Below are 20,155 nucleotides of genomic sequence, written 5' to 3'. Positions count from 1 at the left end.
TGTTACCGCTCTGTCGGCAGTCTCTGTCTGCCCTGCATGGTGTGAGAGCCAGGTAGAGGCACTGGATTCTTCTGCATCCGTGACGTAGCTCAACACATCACACGGCATATTCCACCGTGTCATCATCCGCTCTTTTACCTGCCAGTGATCTCACATTCTCAGTGATGATCAAAGGAAGGAACGGTTAAAACTTCTTCTTCCTTGCTCTCCATTTTGCCTTCTTAAACTTTGGAAGGCTCATGGAAACGACCCTCCCATTGGCATATTTACGCCTCATAACAGATGTTTGAAAAAGTGAGAAAAAATAGCAGCAAAAGTCATTCCAGCAACATATCGTTTAAAAAATAAATGAGTTTTATGTGTATTGGCTCCCACGTGGCCTCTGCTTTATGTAGGCTGCACATAGAACCTTGTGAATATGCCTTCTGAAAAATCTGTCATAGGTCTCTGGATGCTTCATTACGTGATACTCATGATGAAATGATTTGAAATCCCTCTCGGCAGAAACCTTATGTATGTAAAATTCCGGGGTGCACGAAGCGCTACACAGACCCAAGCTCTCTAAGGAAGCATGTCAAGACTGTCCATGGACCTGAGGCCCATGTCACTAAGAAACAACGCAGCGACGCTCCTCCAAGGCTGCAGCCACCTCAAGGAAATGGGGAGAATGAGGCCAACTCCAAGCATGGCGCAAGAGGCGTCGATGGCAAGATGGAGGCCAACAGCACATCCAGAGGCATGGAAGACTGCCAGCAGGTCAAATCTATCAAGACAGAGAACTCTGTGGTGAGTTCTGGACGCAGAAAGAGATCGGTTTTACTGCTGGAAAACAGCTGCATGTCCCTACGTAGTTTAGCAGTGATCAAAGTGCAGCACACATTTTTTCACATTTCCACTTTACTAACCAAACCCTGAGGTTAAATGTTTCTGTGAGGACTGTCTACATCCTTTCTAATTCACCCTCTGGACTGTACTTCTGTCTCTCCTTTAACTCCCCCCTCGTGGACAGTCTTCACTGAGGTGAGCTTTTTGCTTCTCAGCATGGGAAACATGTCTTTGGGGTTCACACCACCACTTCACTGCTTTCTTGCATGACAGAAATGTGTCCTGACTGTATGATTATCCATTTTGTACATGAGATTCACACATTCATGCACAGACACAGTCTCAATATGAAAGTGGATTTTTCTATCCCCAAGATCAACTTTTAGCCAATGTTAAAAGCCACTGTCTCATTAATATTCAAAGGCTGAGACTGTTTTAGCATGTGTTCTGAACAGAAAGGGCTGTGATCGAGACTTTGCTTCATTTTGGCCCAGTATGAATTGCTGTCGCCACTTGACTGTTGCTCGCAGAACTCATTTATTATCCATTTGTGTTCTTGTTGTAAATAAATCACTCTCATCCATAATTTAAAAGGTTATAGAACTAAAGGCCTATATAAGTTATCACAATCACATTTTTGTAGCTTTGGTAATAATTTAATATTGAAAAATGCTTAATGGAGTTCTCTGAACATGGCGTGAGACTGATTGTACTGTTATTCTTTAATTCATATCAATTTCTCATTAAAAATTTCACTTATTTTACGTCTCATTTTCACTTTTCATCATATATTCAAGAAGCAAACTGATGTCGATGTTAACTTTGGCAGAATTTCCATCTGTTAGCGGAAAATCGCTTAATTCATTAGACTTACATCAGGCCTATGCCTACTGTCCTCCTCCAGTCGTACCAGTCCAGTCCTGGGGGCCACTCGTCGTGTAGCAGTGAGCCATCGCCTCTCAGCAGTGCCAACAACAACGACAGTGGGGTAGAGATGGCCATCCACAGCGGGGGCAGCTTCGGGGACCTCAGCACACAGGATGAGTGCCCCATGGTTGACTCCACTGTTCCTGCTGGGGGACAGCAGGTGGGAGTGGGGCTTCAGCTGAGAAAAGCTGCAGGTGGAGCAGTCACCATCAAGTTGGAAAACATCAAGAAAGAAAGGCTGAAGACAGTGAGGGACTCCTGCCTGTGGGTTAACTCTGCACCGCAGCCACCGCAGGGCCAACGCATCAGCATGAAGCTCCCTCCCATACCTGCAGTTGGTAAGAGCTAGCTGTTGAGAAATGTTGTAAAGTTAAGTGCTGCTCTGGCTGGTCATTAAGCTGTAGCTCAGGAGGAAAAGTGGTTGTCGCCCAGTCACTAACACTGTATAGACTCAGAAGTGCTGTACAAGTGTGTGTGAACGTTGCTGGTAGTTTAAAAAGTGCCTTGAGGGATCTACTAGATGAGAAATGTACAGTCCGTTTAAATTAAATGACCTAAGCAGCCATATCGAGTAATGCTCTCTCTGTAATTGTTAACCTTTACATAAATATGCCATCAGTTTGGTGTCGTTATGTAATTTAATGTTGTTATGTCGCTTCTTTCATTCGCATCTGCCAGGCTCCCTGCTCGACAGCTCCAATATGATGAGTAACATAAGTGGTTTGCATTCTGGCCAATCCGCAGGCGACCTGTCCTCATGTGAAGTCACACTGCTGAACCAGCTGAATGAGCGCCGGGACAGCACCACCAGCACCATCAGCTCAGCTTACACCTTGAGTCGACGCTCCTCTGGTATATCTCCCTGCTACTCCAGCCGTCGCTCCAGTGAGGCGTCCCAGTTTGGCACTAATCGCCACAACAATATCAGTTCGGCTGACTCCTATGACCCGATCTCCACTGATTTGTCTCGCCGCTCCAGCGAGGCCAGTCACTGTGGAGGTGGTGGAGTCAGTGGAGGGGGTGGAGGAGGCCTTCCAAGTCTTCTGAGTCTTACACCAGCACAGCATTATCGCCTCAAGGCAAAGTATGCTGCTGCCATTGGTGGAGCTCCACCCACTCCTCTCCCCAATATGGATCGAATGAGCCTGAGGACACGCATGGTGCTCTACGGCGACTCTCATGAAAGCTCAATGCACTCATACCGGCAGCCACCCTCTGGAACTGTACCAAGGAGATGTAGTGACATTGGATATGGCACACAGAGCATGATGCCCCATGAAGTACCCGCCAGCCTCCCACGTCGTGCCAGTGACCCAGTGCGTCGTCCCACTCTGGACCCTCTCTCATTTCCAAGGGTTCAGCGCTACGGTAGCATGAACAGCATGAACCCCATGAATGCTCCATCAGCTGCTGATCGACATCAGACACTGGCTATCCAGGGTTACACTCGCTCCGATGGAAGCCTTCAGCGTTATCCATTTGCCCCGAGACCACCAAGCATTTCTGAGAACGTAGCTATGGAGAACATGGCAATAGATGGGTTGATGGCTGGGGGGGACCAGGGTGGAGAGGATGATATGGTGCTTCCAGATGATGTGGTTCAGTACCTCAGGTCACAGAATTCTGGCCCCTCAGGTCAAAACTTGGGGCAAGTCGACTATAGTTCAAACAATCAGGCTCAGGGCTACCAGACAGGCATGGCCCTACCACCATCCTTCTATGCACAGAGGAGGATGGCCATGGTGGATGCTGGCATGGCCCAGTCTCGTCAGGATGTGCAGTCCTTTCAAATGGGTCCCGGCAGCTCCCAGCAGCCTTTCTCCCAGCTGGACAACGTGAAAAAGAATAACATGCCTGTGCAGTGGAATGAAGTGAGCTCGGGAACGATGGATACCACAACCAAGCTCGCTAAGCAACAGCAGCATCCTCTCAGGGGGAATCTAGCTGTGGTTCAGCAGAGGCACAACTTTGGGTCGCTACAAGCACAAACTCAAACTCAGGGCCTGAGCAGCAACCAGCAGGTTGTTCCTATGAGTCAGAATATGTCTATGCAAGGGTATGTAAACCACAGCAACCAGAGTCTGACAAACATCTCTTTACAGCAGTATCAGCAACCGAGGCAATGCAACAATGTGAACTTTAGTGAGCAAATTAATCACGAGCAAGGATTCAGCCATGTGGCAAACCTAAATTCTATACCCGTGAGCACCAGCCTGCGACCTCCCCATAACAGTATTGCAGATCCAGAACTACAAAGTTATAGAACAAGGACACAGACTGATGGATATTCTTCTGTGAACCAAGTGGATCAGCAGCAAAATTACAACATAATCTCCCAGCAGCAGCACAGCATCCAAAATGTAACTCGAGGAATGATACAGCCCAGGCCGCCCACAGAGCCCAGGTCTGTAGCCAGACAACACACCAGTTCTAGCACAACACAACCAAGCCGAACTCCCAAACTGTCTGATCTGAGGCCCAGTCATGGTAATGACACCTCTGAGGCAAGTCCAAAGAGGCCCAGTAAAGCAGCGGCCCATGACAGCAACTCAGAAAATCCGAACTCTGCTGTGTTCTACATGGGTCAGATTCATATGTTTGAGCCATCTTCTGCCGGCTTTGATGCCTCCATGTCCCCTGGGGTCAGCGAAGTTACCGCCAGTAGCCACACTGCAGCAGCCAACATGGCCTCACCGGGAGTCAACCAGGTCTCCAGCAGTACAGCCGATTGTTCCACGGGGGGATCAGGGGGCACAGAGCATGCCCAGATAGACTTTGACACCATGCTTGATGACGGGGACCACTCCAGCCTAATGTCTGGGACCTTGAGTCCCGGCCTTCTTCAGAGCCTCTCCCAGAGCTCCTCACGTCTCACCACCCCCCGCAACTCCGTCACCCTGGCGTCAGTGCCGACAGGGATTGGCAACATGGCCATTGGCGACATGAGCTCCATGCTCACAGCCTTGGCAGAAGAAAATAAGTTCCTGAACATGATTAGCTAAGTGCAATCAAACACCTCATCTTCCACCCATTCTCACCTCTTCTATCAGGAATACATGGACTACACAAAAGAGCACTGACGGTACAAGGCAAAACTGGCTATTTTATACACTTTTTTCATTGGTCATAGTACTATGCTATTCTTGTAATATTTGCTTCAGATAACAATATGTTGGAAAATGTCATAGTGAATCTAGGTAGGGTTAAGAGCAATTTTTCTATCATTTCTTAAAAAGCCATATGTTTAAGCTACAAATCTAGGATAACCCAGGGTATATAAATGCATCGTAAACAATTGCCATTCAGTATTTGCTGGTGTAAAAGGCCTTTACCGGGTGGTGCACTGATATCAGTTCACATTGTGCCTTGATGAGGACATCGATACGTGTGGACAGCATGAAAAAAGCCAGTGGACACGATATGTTGATGTATGATATTTTCCCCAGAAGTGTGTTATGTGGGTCGATTATACTGTATGGTAATTGCTTTAAGTTATGCTATAGACGTTTGGTGTTTAAACTCCAGCTGCCAAAGGAGCAGTAACATATCTGCATCTAATATGAAAAGATGTGAATCTTCTTTTCTTTTCATCAGTAACACTCTGCTTGTTCTGGGGAGTAGTAAAAGATTGTTTCACGTGGCTAAATGACAGTATAATGTATCTTCTGTATGCACAACACAATATGTGATATAAGCAAAAAGACTAATGTTACCACATGGATCCGACAACGTTCCAGAAATGAACAGGACACGTCTACTACTACAACACAAATGTGTCTACAACGAATTTTTAACTAATTACTATTTACAAAATTCGGCTTTTGACAGCCCATGTTTAAGCACGTGGTCGTTGAGCATTATGATGTTTTTTTTTATGTAGCCATAAGCTCTGAGTAATGGCACTGTAAAATCAGATTTCCTTCTTTGCCTTACTAGATCAAAAACTTTAGCTCTCCATGGTCCAATCTCACCAGGGAAAATCATTGAAAATGACAAGAATGTGCCTCTGTGTTAGTCTTTCAGGGCATATGAGCGCTTCTGCATTTGATGAAGAGTATTCTCTAAAAGAATATACAAGTACCTCTGTGTGTTTTCAGCAGAGATCCAGCCCTAATTAACACATTCATACCCCCCATCGCTGCAACCCATTTTTCCCTTGGGTTCCAGATGAACTGCAGAGTCCTGGAAGGGACTCAGACTTTGATAATGAAATCCTGTTTCGGACAGAGTTGGCTAACTGCATCTGCAAATTCATCAGTTTTATTATGTTTGCTGAACTTTTGAGTAGACTTTTAATATTTGTGTGTTTGCTACAATCTGCTTTTACTCTGCTTGGTGTGTGTGAGTTTGTGTGTATATAGCTTTTGTATATTTCAAATAAAATATCCTTTTTTTCTGTTAAAATAGCTTTTTGTGTGTTCTTTGATATCACAGGATCTGTGGTTCCCAGGGGCCACATGACAGTAAGTCTAAGATGTTACATGTGAATCACATTTGACATGTTCTCTGACTGAAAATACAGTACACTCACTGTAACTCCAGTGTTGCACAAAGTTACTCCTCATACAAACCTATAGGCATACAAAGCAGCTCCTTAATTCAGAGTGCTGTCCAAAACTGATAGCTGCAGGCCGGTCCTGAAGAAATGAGTCTTGAGGGGAACATAAAGCAGTGGAGGAGAAACAGCAGAACAGGCACAAAAGTAGAGGGAACATTTCTGGAGAAAGAATGATGAACAGAGCCAAGCTAGTTAGAGGTGGGCAACAGAGAAGAGACAACATGTTGGGGTCAGTGGTAAAAGAAAAGATGCAGAGGACCAAAAGAGAGAAGAAATCCCTTTTAATAAGTTATATATTCTGCTGGGGACTGGTTAGAAGTAGAACCCACTGATTGCTTTTGCCACTGGAATTTCTTATTCTCTCAGTGAAAGCTTGGCAAAAAAATAGCCCCAGGGTAAGGAGCCTCACAGAGAGAACAAGAGGCTGGTGAGACAGACGTGGATGATTAGACAAAGCACACAGATGAAGAGAGATGGTGTGTGCAGAGGCTTGTTACTGTAAACGGTGGACAAAAAAAATCACATCGTGAAATCAGCTAATTGCACTCCCTCTTCTCTTCACACACAGTGTACTCTTTGAAGTGAAGACTGAATTTTATTTTAACAGGAAGTCAAACTGAGCCTTTTTGGTCAGATTAAGGCTGCCTCTCCCTACTTCAGAGAGCGAAGCAGGGCCAAAGCTCGAGCTCACCCCAGCTAGCATTGAGAAAGAGGTGCCTACTCATTAAGTCTCCTGTCTGGAACGAGGATACTCCCTTAAGACAGCATAACATGGTGTAGGCATATGATGTGTTTTGATAAAGAGAGATAAAATGAAGAATTGAGTTTAATTCATTTATGTAAAATAGATGAATTTCAAACATTTTGGCCAATTTACAATCTGATGGTGGAGCTCATGGGTGAGCAGGCTGAGGCTTTAGAGATGGGGAGGAGGAGGGTTGCATGAGACACAGTCTGAAAGGGAAATGACGGAAGAAATGCACTTCAAAGAACAGTGAACAGACTGATTGATAGAAAAAGCTAACAAGAAGCTACTTGGATCTAAGTTATGATGTCAGAATTACAGCAAAGGCGAGTTATTCACATAAAAACAGAAGAGAACTTGAGGGCCTTGCCATCAAGTAGATGAGAGGGAACTTATGCCAAAGTTTTATAACAACCACAGTGTCACAGAAATTCAACAAGTATATCCATTTGGAAGTTTCAAGAGGCAGAGTTCATTTAGCATATGCCAGCTAAAACTGGCCTGCTTGGTCACTATGGAAACCATTCCCATCCAAGCAGGGCTAATGGTAATCTGGCGTAGCGGCCAATATCCTGGATGGCCAAAGCACCTTGGGCCAATACAATGCTTTTTTTGTTTTTTGTTTTTGCCAAAGAACGCCCTGACGCAGGGAGAGCACATTGGTTTCTCTCTCATTCTGACAGAAGAACAAAAGATAAAACAACGCCTTCATGCGAAGGCGGTATAGACAGAGCGGTTAAGCATCCTGCACTGCCCTTCTTTAGTCCCATGACAAAGTGGACACACATCAGCAGGGGCTTGAGGAATTAAACATTCAATCAAATACCTGTGTGTGAATCTTCTATGTGCATTAAAAAAAAAAAAAATGTAAAAACATATTCATGTATAAATAAATTAAGTATTTCTGCTTTAATGTCCAGCTGTATTCAAATGTACCCCTATTTACCTTGCTATTCGGTTTTTTATTTAATTTATTTATTTATCCATCCACTTTTCTTACACTTATCCAAGGCCAGGTTGTCTATCCCTCTCCTCAATGTCACCAAAGCCTAGTTTATGCTTCTGTCATTGAGCATTCGAAGTTCTTCCTCGAGGGAACGCGTTGCTCTGCCGTTAAGGAGGTGTGGTTTCAGGGGTTATGGCCGAATCCGTGCTTTTTCTTCCGGTCACAGTTAACAACAGTAACCAATGGCAACCGAGGTGGAGCAGCTATATTTGCAGCTGGAGCTCATCGATACTGAAGAACAAATGCTTAAATTGTAAATGTTGAAGCGCAGGCGACAGAGGAGACGTTCACAGAGGTGGTCTGTACTAAACCGGGCTGAACGGGTGAATTTACAGCACTGGTTCACCCACTGAGGGACCTGGATGAACAAATGCACTTTCCATACTTTCGAATGTCAACGGGCCGATTTGACGAGCTTCTCCGCCATGTACAACCATTAAGACCGGAAAAGACAACTGCAGGAAATTATGTTCTGAGCGGACCAATCACAGCCCTGGATTTTTTAGAGGCGCACGTCAGGCTACGGCGTAGGGGTCCACGTCGACCTCATAGCTACATAGTATAAAGTATAAAGTACGCTTCATGCGGTTCTTTCATCCTTATGCTGCGGCTCTGCGTGGTTTGGGAAAATAAATTAAAAATATTCAATTGAAGAGTATTTTATTTGTGTTAGTTCATTTTTTTATTGTAGTTCTAAATTGGAAGATCTTGAAATATCAAAATAAAATAATATTTTATTATTTTTTGTTGCTTATAATATGCATCGCACTCGAAGAAAGACGGTATTTGGCGGCCAAAACGCTGTGCATTTATCGAGACTTTCAACCCCAGGTAGGCCAGGTATGGAGTAATATAAGAAAAGAAAAATATCTGAATAAAATAGAACATTTAATGATGCCTGGGCAGATTCATTTGCATTTACCTCTGACGAGAATGGTTTACAATGCCTAATTTGTGGTGAGACCTTCAACTCTGCATGTTTTTTTATTGAGTTCAAAATGTGTTCATTACATAAAAAACAATTATCTGTTTTCTCTGTTACACTTCATGGATTTCATAAGCAACACACTATAGTTGTCTATACAAAACATGAAGGTAAAAAAAAACAATATCTTCATTTTAGGTTTCTTCAGATTCCCTGAGACAATTAGAGTGATGGGTTTGGTTTTGTGAGTGATTGTGGTCAAAATACCTCCATCCAGGGCGGATGCTGTAATGGGTGTTGGCATGGGCTCCAGGGGAAGATGTAACTGGGAGGCCACACGAGGGTCTAAGAGGTTCTGTTCCGCTCAAGAGTCCACAAAGGCAAAAAACTCTTGGGTGGTGTTGCCTAGTTGAATGGTCACAGGAAGGGTTAGACGAGGAGGATTGTTTTTGTGTTCCGCCCACCAGTAATCCTGCCTCTACTGGTGGGCTCTGTCTTTGGACCGCACTGGACAAGCAGTGATGAAATGTTCTTTTGAGCTGCATTAGATACACTCATTAGCCTTATGGCGGCAAAATCGAAGGAGGGTGAAGCGGTTGTAGCAATAGCACAGGGGGTCAAAGAAGAGATGCTGTCACGGGGGAGCCGCCGCCGAGGAGGTTGATGGGATGTTTTTCCATACGCTCATCTGATTGTCTATGCGTATCACCATCGGGACAAGACCCTCAAAAGAAGACGGCTCCTCCCTAGTCTTTCATTTGATCATTTAAGAGGACTCCCTGGAGGGCATTAGATGACCAACTCATCTCTGCGGCTAAGATGTGGAATTCGAAAATGAATTCTGCGACACGCTGATTTCCCTGTCTTAAGTTTAAGAGTCTCTTGGCTGCATTTTCCTTCCCAGAACCTCCACCACACCTAGGGCTCAGAAACTAAAACAAACACCACAGCAAGCAGGATTGTGACAGTGAAAAGAAAAAACTCCCTTTTAACAGAAAGAAACCTCCATCAGAACCAGAACCAGCAAAGGTGGCCATCTGCTGGGGGTCACAAGAGCCTTTTACAGAATTGTAAACAACATGAATATCAAAGTCTTGCTGCTGTGCTGAAAAGTGTATTACATACACCTTACCAACAATGTTCAGATTTAGAGAGGTGGAAAGATCGGAGCCAAGAAGAAAGACTGGGCTTCAAATGACAGCACGGACCAGAGCACAGAAACAGTTTAAGAGTCCCTATCTGAGCACATCCAAAGAAGTTTTGGAGTGCGTCGCATATTGCTCTTTGACCTCTGAGGCCAGGTCATCATAATAAAGCGATTCACATGCTGAGCTAATTGTGGCTCTCTCCAGGATATGATCAAAGGTTTCCTGCATTGAGCCTTCTGAGATCAGAGGAGCATGACTCATGTCTGAGTCAGGGTTACCTACTGCTCCAGTGGTACTCTGACCCGTACTGTTGCTGCTGGCCTGCGGGCAGAGTGTGCTCCACTAAAGCCTGGAAGAGTTATGAACCACATGCACAGAGCCTCAGGGATGTCTGCGATAAAGACCATCTTTGTGTCCTTGTTTTGGAGTCCAGGGTCAGTCACCATTCCAGATCATGACCTCTCACAGGTTAGCCTCTATTGCCTGCCAGACCCGAGGTCAGATACTCTGAGAGCATGAGTAGGCCGTTTAGGAATGCCGTTGTTTGATTGAGGTCGGGGGTGGGGGGTCCTCTCATCAAAGACTTATTTGAGAGAGAGTGAAACGGGAGAGTTGATGACCTTGTTTGAGCTCATGCTTGCCAACATTTTAAGTTTCTTGAGGTATTCTCTTCCTGTTAACACAAAGAATGTACACCCCCTCATCTTCCTCACCCACTGTGCTTTGAATGATGTGTCATTCTAATAATGGAGGTATACTTGTGCAAATGGCTGCTGGGTAACACTGACGCTGAAGTAAAACATTTTATAAAATCTTGTCAACATTAAAAAGCTAAAGATATAGTTGTTACCATGGTGATGAAAAACGTGCCGTTAGAGAAGCACAGGGAGGATGGGCAATCCTTTTTTTTACTAGCTCACATTTTATCCAGGCCGCACTGACCCAAACATCTCACCGAGACTGCAGAAATCCTGTCACTGGAGCAGCTTTTCTTCAACAGAAACAAAAGCAGCAATCACCCAAAAGTAGGTTTCCTTCTGCAATGCTGACCTCTTCAACTTTTCAGGTTCAGAGAGACCTGATTTGTAGTTTATGCAGATGGACCGGTATTTTCACATCCACAACACTGTAATTATGGAATACAAAATGCCACCAAAACTGTGTTGAATAGCCGAGCACAGCTGACACATAGTGAAATGACTGAGCTTGTGGGATATTCCAACATTTTTGTTTTTCACATTAAAACAAATTAAACAGCTCAGTACAGAGATAATGAACATCTCATTATAAATCATTGGAGAAAGAAGGTTGTGGCTCCAAGAGAAACCAATCCTGGCACAAAAAGGTGAGTTTCCTTTAAGTCCCATCAGGTCACTTTGTGCTTAGCATGAGGCCTGATTGTCTCACAAGGATCATATATTCACTCTTTTTTCTCTCAGGCTACAGGCAGATAAACACCGACTGTTCACCTACCAAATAAGGTTTCTACTTTTAGGATCTGAAGCAAGTTTTTCTAAAATGACAAAACCCTGTGACAGTGTTAAAGTGGAGGAACAATGCCCTAAACATAATGCCAACAAGTACTTTAAGCCCACATTCATTCTCCAATGGCCCAATCTCGTCAGAAAACACGGAATTGTGACATTTGTCCACAAGTCCAAAATGTAGCTGTGTCAGAGTTCAAGGCAATAAACTGGGATGATTATATATGGATAATGTTTTCTATAGGGCAGCGTTCATGTTAGATAGATAGATAGATAGATAGATAGATAGATAGATAGATAGATAGATAGATAGATAGATAGATAGATAGATAGATAGATAGATAGATAGATAGATAGATAGATAGATAGATAGATAGATAGATAGATAGATAGATAGATAGATAGATAGATAGATAGATAGATAGATAGATAGATAGATAGATAGATAGATAGATAGATAGATAGATAGATAGATAGATAGATAGATAGATAGATAGATAGATTGTTGCTACTGTTCCAGCAATCCTAATGAGAGGAGACATATGCAGAGTCTCAATGGGCCAAATTATTTGTTAAAACCAACAAAAGAACTATGAAGTCCAAAATTAATATGAATATTTATATATGACTCGATAAGCAGTTTAATGAACCAATGATGAGTTTTTTTTAAATGACCATTAATGCAATATTCACCTGGTAAAGAGTGTGACATTTATTCATATTTCGGCTTTAATTTCAAACTGTATTCATTTCACATTGCGTTAATAACCCTATTCTTTTTTAATGCCATTTGATTTTCAGTTTCTTTTATTGATTTAATGATTTATCATTAATTTATTCATATTTATTTTTCATATTTCATGTAACTTCTTTATTTGTTTATTGACTTTTTTGTCAACTAAATCATTTACATATCTACTTTGAGATTAATTTAGTTCTTTATCATTTCTCCCTGTTGTCTTTTTATCTTTCTCTGTGCCAGTTTCTACATTCATGTGTCTGTTTATATCTCATGCAAATGAGGGGGGGGGGTCTTCAGTTAATACTTCATGAACAAATTAGTGCATTAATCAATTCTGGCATATTGATTCACATTCACTTGGTTGCAGGTTGTTCACATATCAACCTTGTTTTTTAAGACCGTTGGTGGAACTGAAGTACATGTAGCATCAGTACATGTAATATAATCACACACAAGGTAATTTATTTATATCAACTCATGTCCTCACAACCTAAATATATGGTCGATGTACAATACTGTATTAAATCTAATTCTCTTATTCTTAGGTTATGTTTGGACACCATTGTAAACCAACACTCGAAAATTAGATTAAAAAAAAGATCACTAGGATCTTATTTCCCAAAGTTAAGTACTGCATATGATTAATTTATTGTCCAGTTGCCTCCAAGCCAGAAGACTGAGGGAAACCCACTCTCTGCTTTTAGTAGGACTGAAGTACTGTGTAAAAGTCCTCGGTCATCTGTTGGCTTTTAGCACTCCAAAGTGTCAAAACGTTCCATTTTAGGTGACAAAGCATTATCACACATCTAATATCCAGCTACATGGGTGGGAGTGACTAAGAGCAGGGACTGACAACAGAAAGCCCCTGCTAAATGCTTAAATCTCCCACATACAGCTGCAGACTTATTCTGAGCTAACCATCACCCTTGCAAGACATGAATGTGCAGGCACTTTTGGTCTTGAAGTAGGATTCAGATCCCAGATATGGACTAAGACAACCTAGCAGTCTGTTAAACTTACTGATTTGTAATGTTTGTTATTTTGTCTCAAAGACCCTTTTGTACATATCCATGAAAACGTTGACCATCCTGGCTCACCAGTCGTACCGGTACTGATGTGAGTTTTTACATCTAACCTGCCAGAGAGAAGCTTTCACCTTTGTCACTTTACTTCATGAAGTGAAGTGGCAGAAGTGTATATTTCCCTGGCCACAGCTGCACTTAAAGTTTACCGTACTGTGAACATCATCATGCTAACGGTGTAGTTATAAAGCTGTTAGCAGGCTGAAATGTGCTTTTAGCATAGTGCAGCCTCACAGCGCTAGGTAGCACAGCTAAATGTGACTGCAGTGTACACTACAGCAGCAGAACATCTTGATCTGACCTTTCCTTTATGTCCACTGTTTAAACCAGACTGTGAAAATGCATGTAAACATGTTATTCTGACTGAAATCATACGAAATCAAGCTTTTCCAAATGAGACTAACACACCCAGATCATTGGGGTTCGAATAACTCCTGCATGTATTCACTTAAGTAGACTCAGAAGCGCTTCACAAATGTTCCAAAGCTCCATCTCTCTGCATCTTTTAGTAAAAACAGTATAGTGTGAGTGTATATTAATCCAGCTGCTCTCATTCACCTTTTTCTGTTTCTTTTGTCAGAAACTGGGACTGAAATTAGCCCATTAAGACTACGAGTCAGCTCACTTAAAGCATTTCCAGACTGTTGCTCTCCTCTGATAAAATCCTGATTTTATAATCACATCTGATAAACTCACCATTTAAGTAACTTAAAGACAGCGTCTGTGCAGTGAATTCAGCTGGACCTCCATGTACCATGACCTCCCACAGAGGACATTAGAAGCAGCAGGATGTCTGGAAGGTTTTCTCATCCAGTTTACAGCATTGCTGCTTCAAAATACTTCAGTCAACAACTGGATTCCCCTACCGCGCATGTAACCTGAGAAATGGCCAAGTCATAACCACAGTTTGACTCAACATGCAATTGTGCTAACGTCTTAAAGGAGAGATGGCTTTTTGGCCCTAAAACAGACGTAATGTGGAAAAAAAGGATAGGAGTTTAATGAGGATGATAACCTTTAAGTGCATGTTAGAATTGTTATGTACAAACAACACAATTCTTTTTTTGGAAGAATCTGACGTCCTAGAAAATGTGAAATTTCACAAACAAGTCATCTTCATGTTCATTGTCCACCAGGCAGCTAAGTTCCCTGCAGGGACTGACTAAATCTACAAAATGATTTTTTTCTTTATGACATTTTCAGACAGAAAAAAAAAAAAAACATAAGCTATAATGAGAAACAATGCATGTATTTTCCTCAATCAGATTAGCCTAGCTTACAGATCCATCCTGTCACCAGGGTGTGAAAGCATGAATGAATGACTGACAGTCTTAATGAAGATGTCATGTGTGCTGGCAGGAGTCCGGGGTCCCTTAGTTTAAAAGCGGTTCCCTGCTTTGTGCTGAAAAACCTGCTTTGTGCTGAATCAAAAAGCCCTCGCTGGTTTTGCTATTCTCTTCTGGCTGCATATGTGTGTGACAGCGGTTCCAGGAGCCATACCCTCACCAACCCTGAAAACCCCCCACTTCTCCGGCTCATTTTTGCCCTTCGGTAATCCAAAAGAGGGAGGTTTCGCTAAAAACAAACAACAACAAACAAAAGACCAAAGTGGGTGAGGAGTGTGGTGAGGGGGACTTCTGTGTGAAATAATTGCGAGGAACAATTTCAAACAGATGTCTGTTTGGACTTGGCCCTGGTCTCGTGTCCCCGTTAAATATAGTGATTTGATTAGAAAACAAGCAGTGTGAAACGGGCTGGCAGCCAGCCGGACCATTCTGGGGCTCGCTAATGACCCCTGAGTGTCGAGGGGTCGTCTGAGTAAAAACAGATCAGAGAGGATGTGGGGCCAGCAGCCAGGACAGGCCCCATAAATCCATCCCATTCTCAGAGGAAGCAGTCTTTTTTCAGTTCACCATCAGAATTAAAATACAATCACAATCCTCACATTGTGCTCCCTTAGTGTGAGAGGGTTATAATTCAAAGCCAGCACACAGAGGTGGGAGGATGGGCTGGGTGGAAGTGGACTTTTGGGGAGGAGGGTCAACAGGGGTGTGTATGTTAGACTGTGTAGAAGGCCTGGCCTCAGGGGGATTGTGGGAAACTTGTTGTATGACCCCATAAATTCAAACCTCTGTGACGCAGTTTAATAAAAGAAAAGAAAAAATTCTCAGTTTCAATCCTTTACCGTAAGATGACTTTCATATTGTGTCATGAATCGGATGGATTATTGCAGCCTGAACAACATTTGTGAGGATTAAAAGTCGGCTGCACTTACTGTGCAGGAGGATCAGGATCATTTCCATCCCTTCTGACCACTGAAGGAACACCACACGTCTATCTGTTCATCACAAATGAAAACTTCCTCAGGCAGCCAAAGAAGGACAGAAAGAGTGAACAGTTACCCCCGGCCCTCCGTAACAAAGCTCTCAGTCAGACTGAGGTCAGAGTTCCACAGCTCAGATGCAGAGAATCACTCTGACACACACACAAGCCACACTGTTTAGCATTCATTTTATGGCCTAAATGTAATGAATATCTTGACTCTGTATTCTTGCAGTCTGAAGCATCTTTTCAAATCTCTTCATCATTAAATGTCTGAAGAGGAAGAGGAGGACACTGGCTGCTTCTCATCAGTGCTGTCTGGTTATCGGTCTCACTGAAGATGGATCGCCATGATAAACCCATGATTTAACACGAATATTGTGATAATACTAATGAGAAAAATATGATCACCTTATCATCTACATTATAATGAGTGAAATGTCTCTTTCATAGGTCAACAAGACATAAAACTTAAATTCAGTTATCCTTTATTAATAAATAATCATATAGCTGCAGTATGAATTTTTAGGGCTGGGCAAATTCTAAATTCTTTAATCGCGTTAATCGCATGGCTTCCTGTGATTAATCACGAGTAATCACGATTAATTGCATTGTTATACGCAAAATCCAGTAATGAATTCAAATGCAGCTTAAAACACACTTTTGTTGAAACTGTACAGTCATGTGATCGAAGTACTCCGGTGATAAGACAGTCTGCGCCATCTGGAAGAACTTTGAAATGTAAAAGTTCTGTAACTTTCTCCATGTTTGTTTAGCCCACTTCATCCACCATTCTTTTCTTTTCTGACTGTTTCCTGTGAGCCGCAGCAGGAAGCTACAAGCGAGGCTCGCTCACGATGGACTTTTTCAAAATAAAAGCCGGTGAGCAACAGACACTTACAATAAGAATAATAAATAATAAAAACTGTGTCAGTGGAGACAAATAATTGTCGGCGATAATAAATTCATTGCAATGCAAAAATAATGTGTTAACGTGCCCAGCCCTAGAATTTTTATTGCTGATATACTTCAGCGGTGTGGTAGAACTCTTCAGATAAATATCAATGAATTTTGCTAATTTAGAATTCATTAATTGAATTTGATTGGATTCTGGTTACAATGAACTGGACTCTAATTGGCTTGAGATGGCATTTATTGTGATTTGGCGCTTCATAAATAAACTGATTTGAACTGAATAGATTCCACCAGCTCTGTAATCCTCCTCCTTTACTGTTAGCGCTCTGTCTGCAGTCTCTGTCTGCCCATAAAGTCTTAAAGCTGAGCAGAGAGCTGTTAGAGTTGTTCCTGCAGCCAGGTCCAGGATTCCACCATCTGTTGTTAACCAGCTCTGTGATCCTCCTCCTTTACTGTTAGCGCTCTGTCTGCAGTCTCTGTCTGCAGTCTCTGTCTGCCCGGATAGTCTTAAAGCTGAGCAGAGAGCTGTTAGAGTTGTTCCTACAGCCAGGTCCAGGATTCCACCATCTGTTGTTAACCAGCTCTGTGATCCTCCTCCTTTACTGTTAGCGCTCTGTCTGCAGTCTCTGTCTGCAGTCTCTGTCTGCCCGGATAGTCTTAAAGCTGAGCAGAGAGCTGTTAGAGTTGTTCCTGCAGCCATTAAAAAGATAATATCTCCTCCCTGATACTCCTGCTGCGTCCTCATTAGAGGTCCATCCATGAGATCTGCCAGTGATCTCACACTACAGAAGATGAGTTATCATGGAAAGCCCATTTATCGTTACTTATCCCCATATATATTCAGTCTATTTACGGGGAGGCTTTAGCTCAGGAGGTAAAGTGCTTGTCTTTCAATCAGAAGGCTGCTGGTTGATTCCCAAACTCCCTTGTTTATATTTTAGTGTCCTTGGGCCAGATAAAACAGTACATACTAAGAACAGCACAGTTCAGGATGCTGTTGTCCAGCAGAGAAAGACTTTGTCTCTCATCACAGTCTGCAACAGGGTTTAGGGAGGACTAGTGTACATAAGAACATACCCAGTTCCCTGTTAGGGCTAAATTAGCAGCCACGAGCAAAGCACATTCAAATCTTTGACTAACATAATTGGTGTCCCTTATTGAGCCGTTTTTGCCTCTGAGACACGACACAGACTTGATCTGTCCGAAGAGGCTGAGAATGTGAGCTCCAAAAAGGCCGGAGAGCAATAGCAAGGCACAGGCTCCACATCTCACTTATCATCATGATCCATGTGGCAACACAGCAGGAACAGCACACCAATGGCAGCCTGTGTGGTGGGGAGTGCAGCTCCAGCAGGATAAGAGTGCAGCGTTATGGTGACATCACAGGTCAGACTGTCAGGGAACTGTTCACTTAGAAGAATCTGAACAATCTGTCCCTTTATGAGCGTCAGAGGGAGGAGATGTATCAGACTCATCAACCACTCACCAGAGAGAGTGGTTATCTATCTATCTATAGATAGATAGATAGATAGATAGATAGATAGATAGATAGATAGATAGATAGATAGATAGATAGATAGATAGATAGATAGATAGATAGATAGATAGATAGATAGATAGATAGATAGATAGATAGATAGATAGATAGATAGATAGATAGATAGATAGATAGATAAAAATAAAACTGAATAGTCATCTCTGAACTTGTAGCGCCCTCTTGTGTGCAACATAGGAACTAGTTTGCTGAATAATCTATCATCAATAACTGATATTTAGTTATCTGCAGCATTCATACACATTTTATGTATCAGGACAGTATAATATATCATGTATGATGTTTTCAGTCTCCCACATAAGTGGTGGAGGAATTTTGACCCACAGTTTACAGCTTTGCTTCAGCTCATTGAGGTTTGCAGCATTGGTTTCTGCACAGCTCTCTTAAGGTTCCACCACAGCATTTCAGTCAGGCTGAGGTCTGGACTCTGACTGGACCATTGCAACACCTTGATTCTTTTCTTTTTCACACATTCTGTAGTAGATCCGCTGCTGTGTTTGGGATCATTGTCCTGTTGATGACCGAATCCTCTGCTGTTAGAATCATTTGAGTATTTAATACTTTGGTATCCCAATGAGTTCACGGTCAGCTCAGTGATTCAACTGTACATGTAGTAGCAACAATAGCAACAATTACAGAACATAGGAACATTTTCTATTATTAGTAATAGTAGCAGTTGTATTAGTGTTCTACTAGTGTAGTCTTTCCTGTCCTCTCAGCCCCCAGCTGGTCCAGGCAGATGGCCGCCCTTCCTGGTTCTGGTTCTGATGGAGGTTTCTTCCTGTTAAAAGGGAGTTTTTTCTCTCCACAGTCGCCTCGAGCAGCTCAGGACGGGAGATTGAACTGAAGAGAAGTTTCAGTGCAATCTGTTGGTTGCCTTAGCTGGGAAGCTGTTTTTGAATTGGCTCTATATGTATGAATTGGACTAATTTTGAATGAAATTAATTGGATTTGGATTGGATTATGATTACAATGAATTGGACTCTAATTGGACTGTACTTTTTAAGTGCCCTGAGGTGACATTTGTTGTAATTTGGCCCTTTATAAGTAAAACTGAATTGAGTTGAACTGAATGTGGCCCTTTCATGTCTCTGCTGCGGCTCCCTGTGGCTTTGGAAAATAAATATTGAGTATTTGATTTAAATTCATTTTATTTTGCTTTGTTAGTTTTTTTCATGTAATTCTAAATGTGAAAATTATGGTGATCTTGTAATATTAAAAAGTGTTTCATTTTTTGTCGCTCAAAATATGTGTCACACCAGCATGCGACCCCCGGTGGGCCAACCATGGATAAATCCAGGAAAAGACAAGTCTCTGAAGAAAACAGACGGTTTAAGGCTACGTGAGCAGATTCATTTGCTTTCACTGCTGACGTTTAGCAGTCTGAAAAGTATCCGGATGGATTTGCTGCAGGCGGATAATTTCATTTCAGCTTTTTATTTTATTTGAAACCATCAATCCAGCGTCTTTTTTTGGAGTTCAAACAGTTTTTGTTGCATTTTGTTGGTTTTTCTCTGTAGCAGTTCATTGATTTAGTAAATGCAACACACAACAGTTTTTTAATACATAGTATAAAGGTAAAAACACGATATATGCAGTGTTATCTTCAGCTTAGTTCTCTTTTCTGTGGGAAATGGGTCCAAATGGAGGGTTTAAGGTTGCCGACCCCTGCTTGAAGCCATATCCTATTTCATAACAAAGGGGGTGAAAACAGGTGCACCCCCCAATTCTGATTTTGCTGTCTTTTAGAATTTTTTCTATTTTACTTCTCTTCCGCCTGTTTTTTGTAGATCCATTATATAAAATCTATCAAACAGTCTATTTCAGTTATAGAATGTAATGTCAACAACAGGAAAAAGCCAAGATGGGTGAATACTTTTGCAAGCCACACACTCTGAGTCACCCAGGCTAACACTCTAGT

At 42.4% G+C, this 20,155-nt stretch overlaps 1 protein-coding gene across 1 annotated transcript in view; it reads left to right on the top strand.

Annotated features, from left to right (window-relative positions):
* The window catches only part of gli2a (GLI family zinc finger 2a), a 58,775-nt gene extending 52,630 nt beyond the window's left edge, over nucleotides 1-6,145 (top strand). The window contains exons 11-13 of the mRNA XM_072397821.1: nucleotides 505-786; nucleotides 1,730-2,090; nucleotides 2,431-6,145. Coding sequence (XP_072253922.1) covers nucleotides 505-786; nucleotides 1,730-2,090; nucleotides 2,431-4,754 — 2,967 coding nt within the window. The 3' untranslated portion in view covers nucleotides 4,755-6,145. The remainder of the gene's footprint in view (nucleotides 1-504; nucleotides 787-1,729; nucleotides 2,091-2,430) is intronic.
* Nucleotides 6,146-20,155: the final 14,010 nt, after the last annotated feature.

This window comes from Leuresthes tenuis, unplaced genomic scaffold, assembly GCF_036924035.1.
Source record: "Leuresthes tenuis unplaced genomic scaffold, fLeuTen1.0.hap1 SCAF_12, whole genome shotgun sequence".
Taxonomy (NCBI): domain Eukaryota; kingdom Metazoa; phylum Chordata; class Actinopteri; order Atheriniformes; family Atherinopsidae; genus Leuresthes; species Leuresthes tenuis.
Note: the sequence above shows the minus strand (reverse complement) of the source record. Positions and strands in the feature narration are given on the sequence as shown.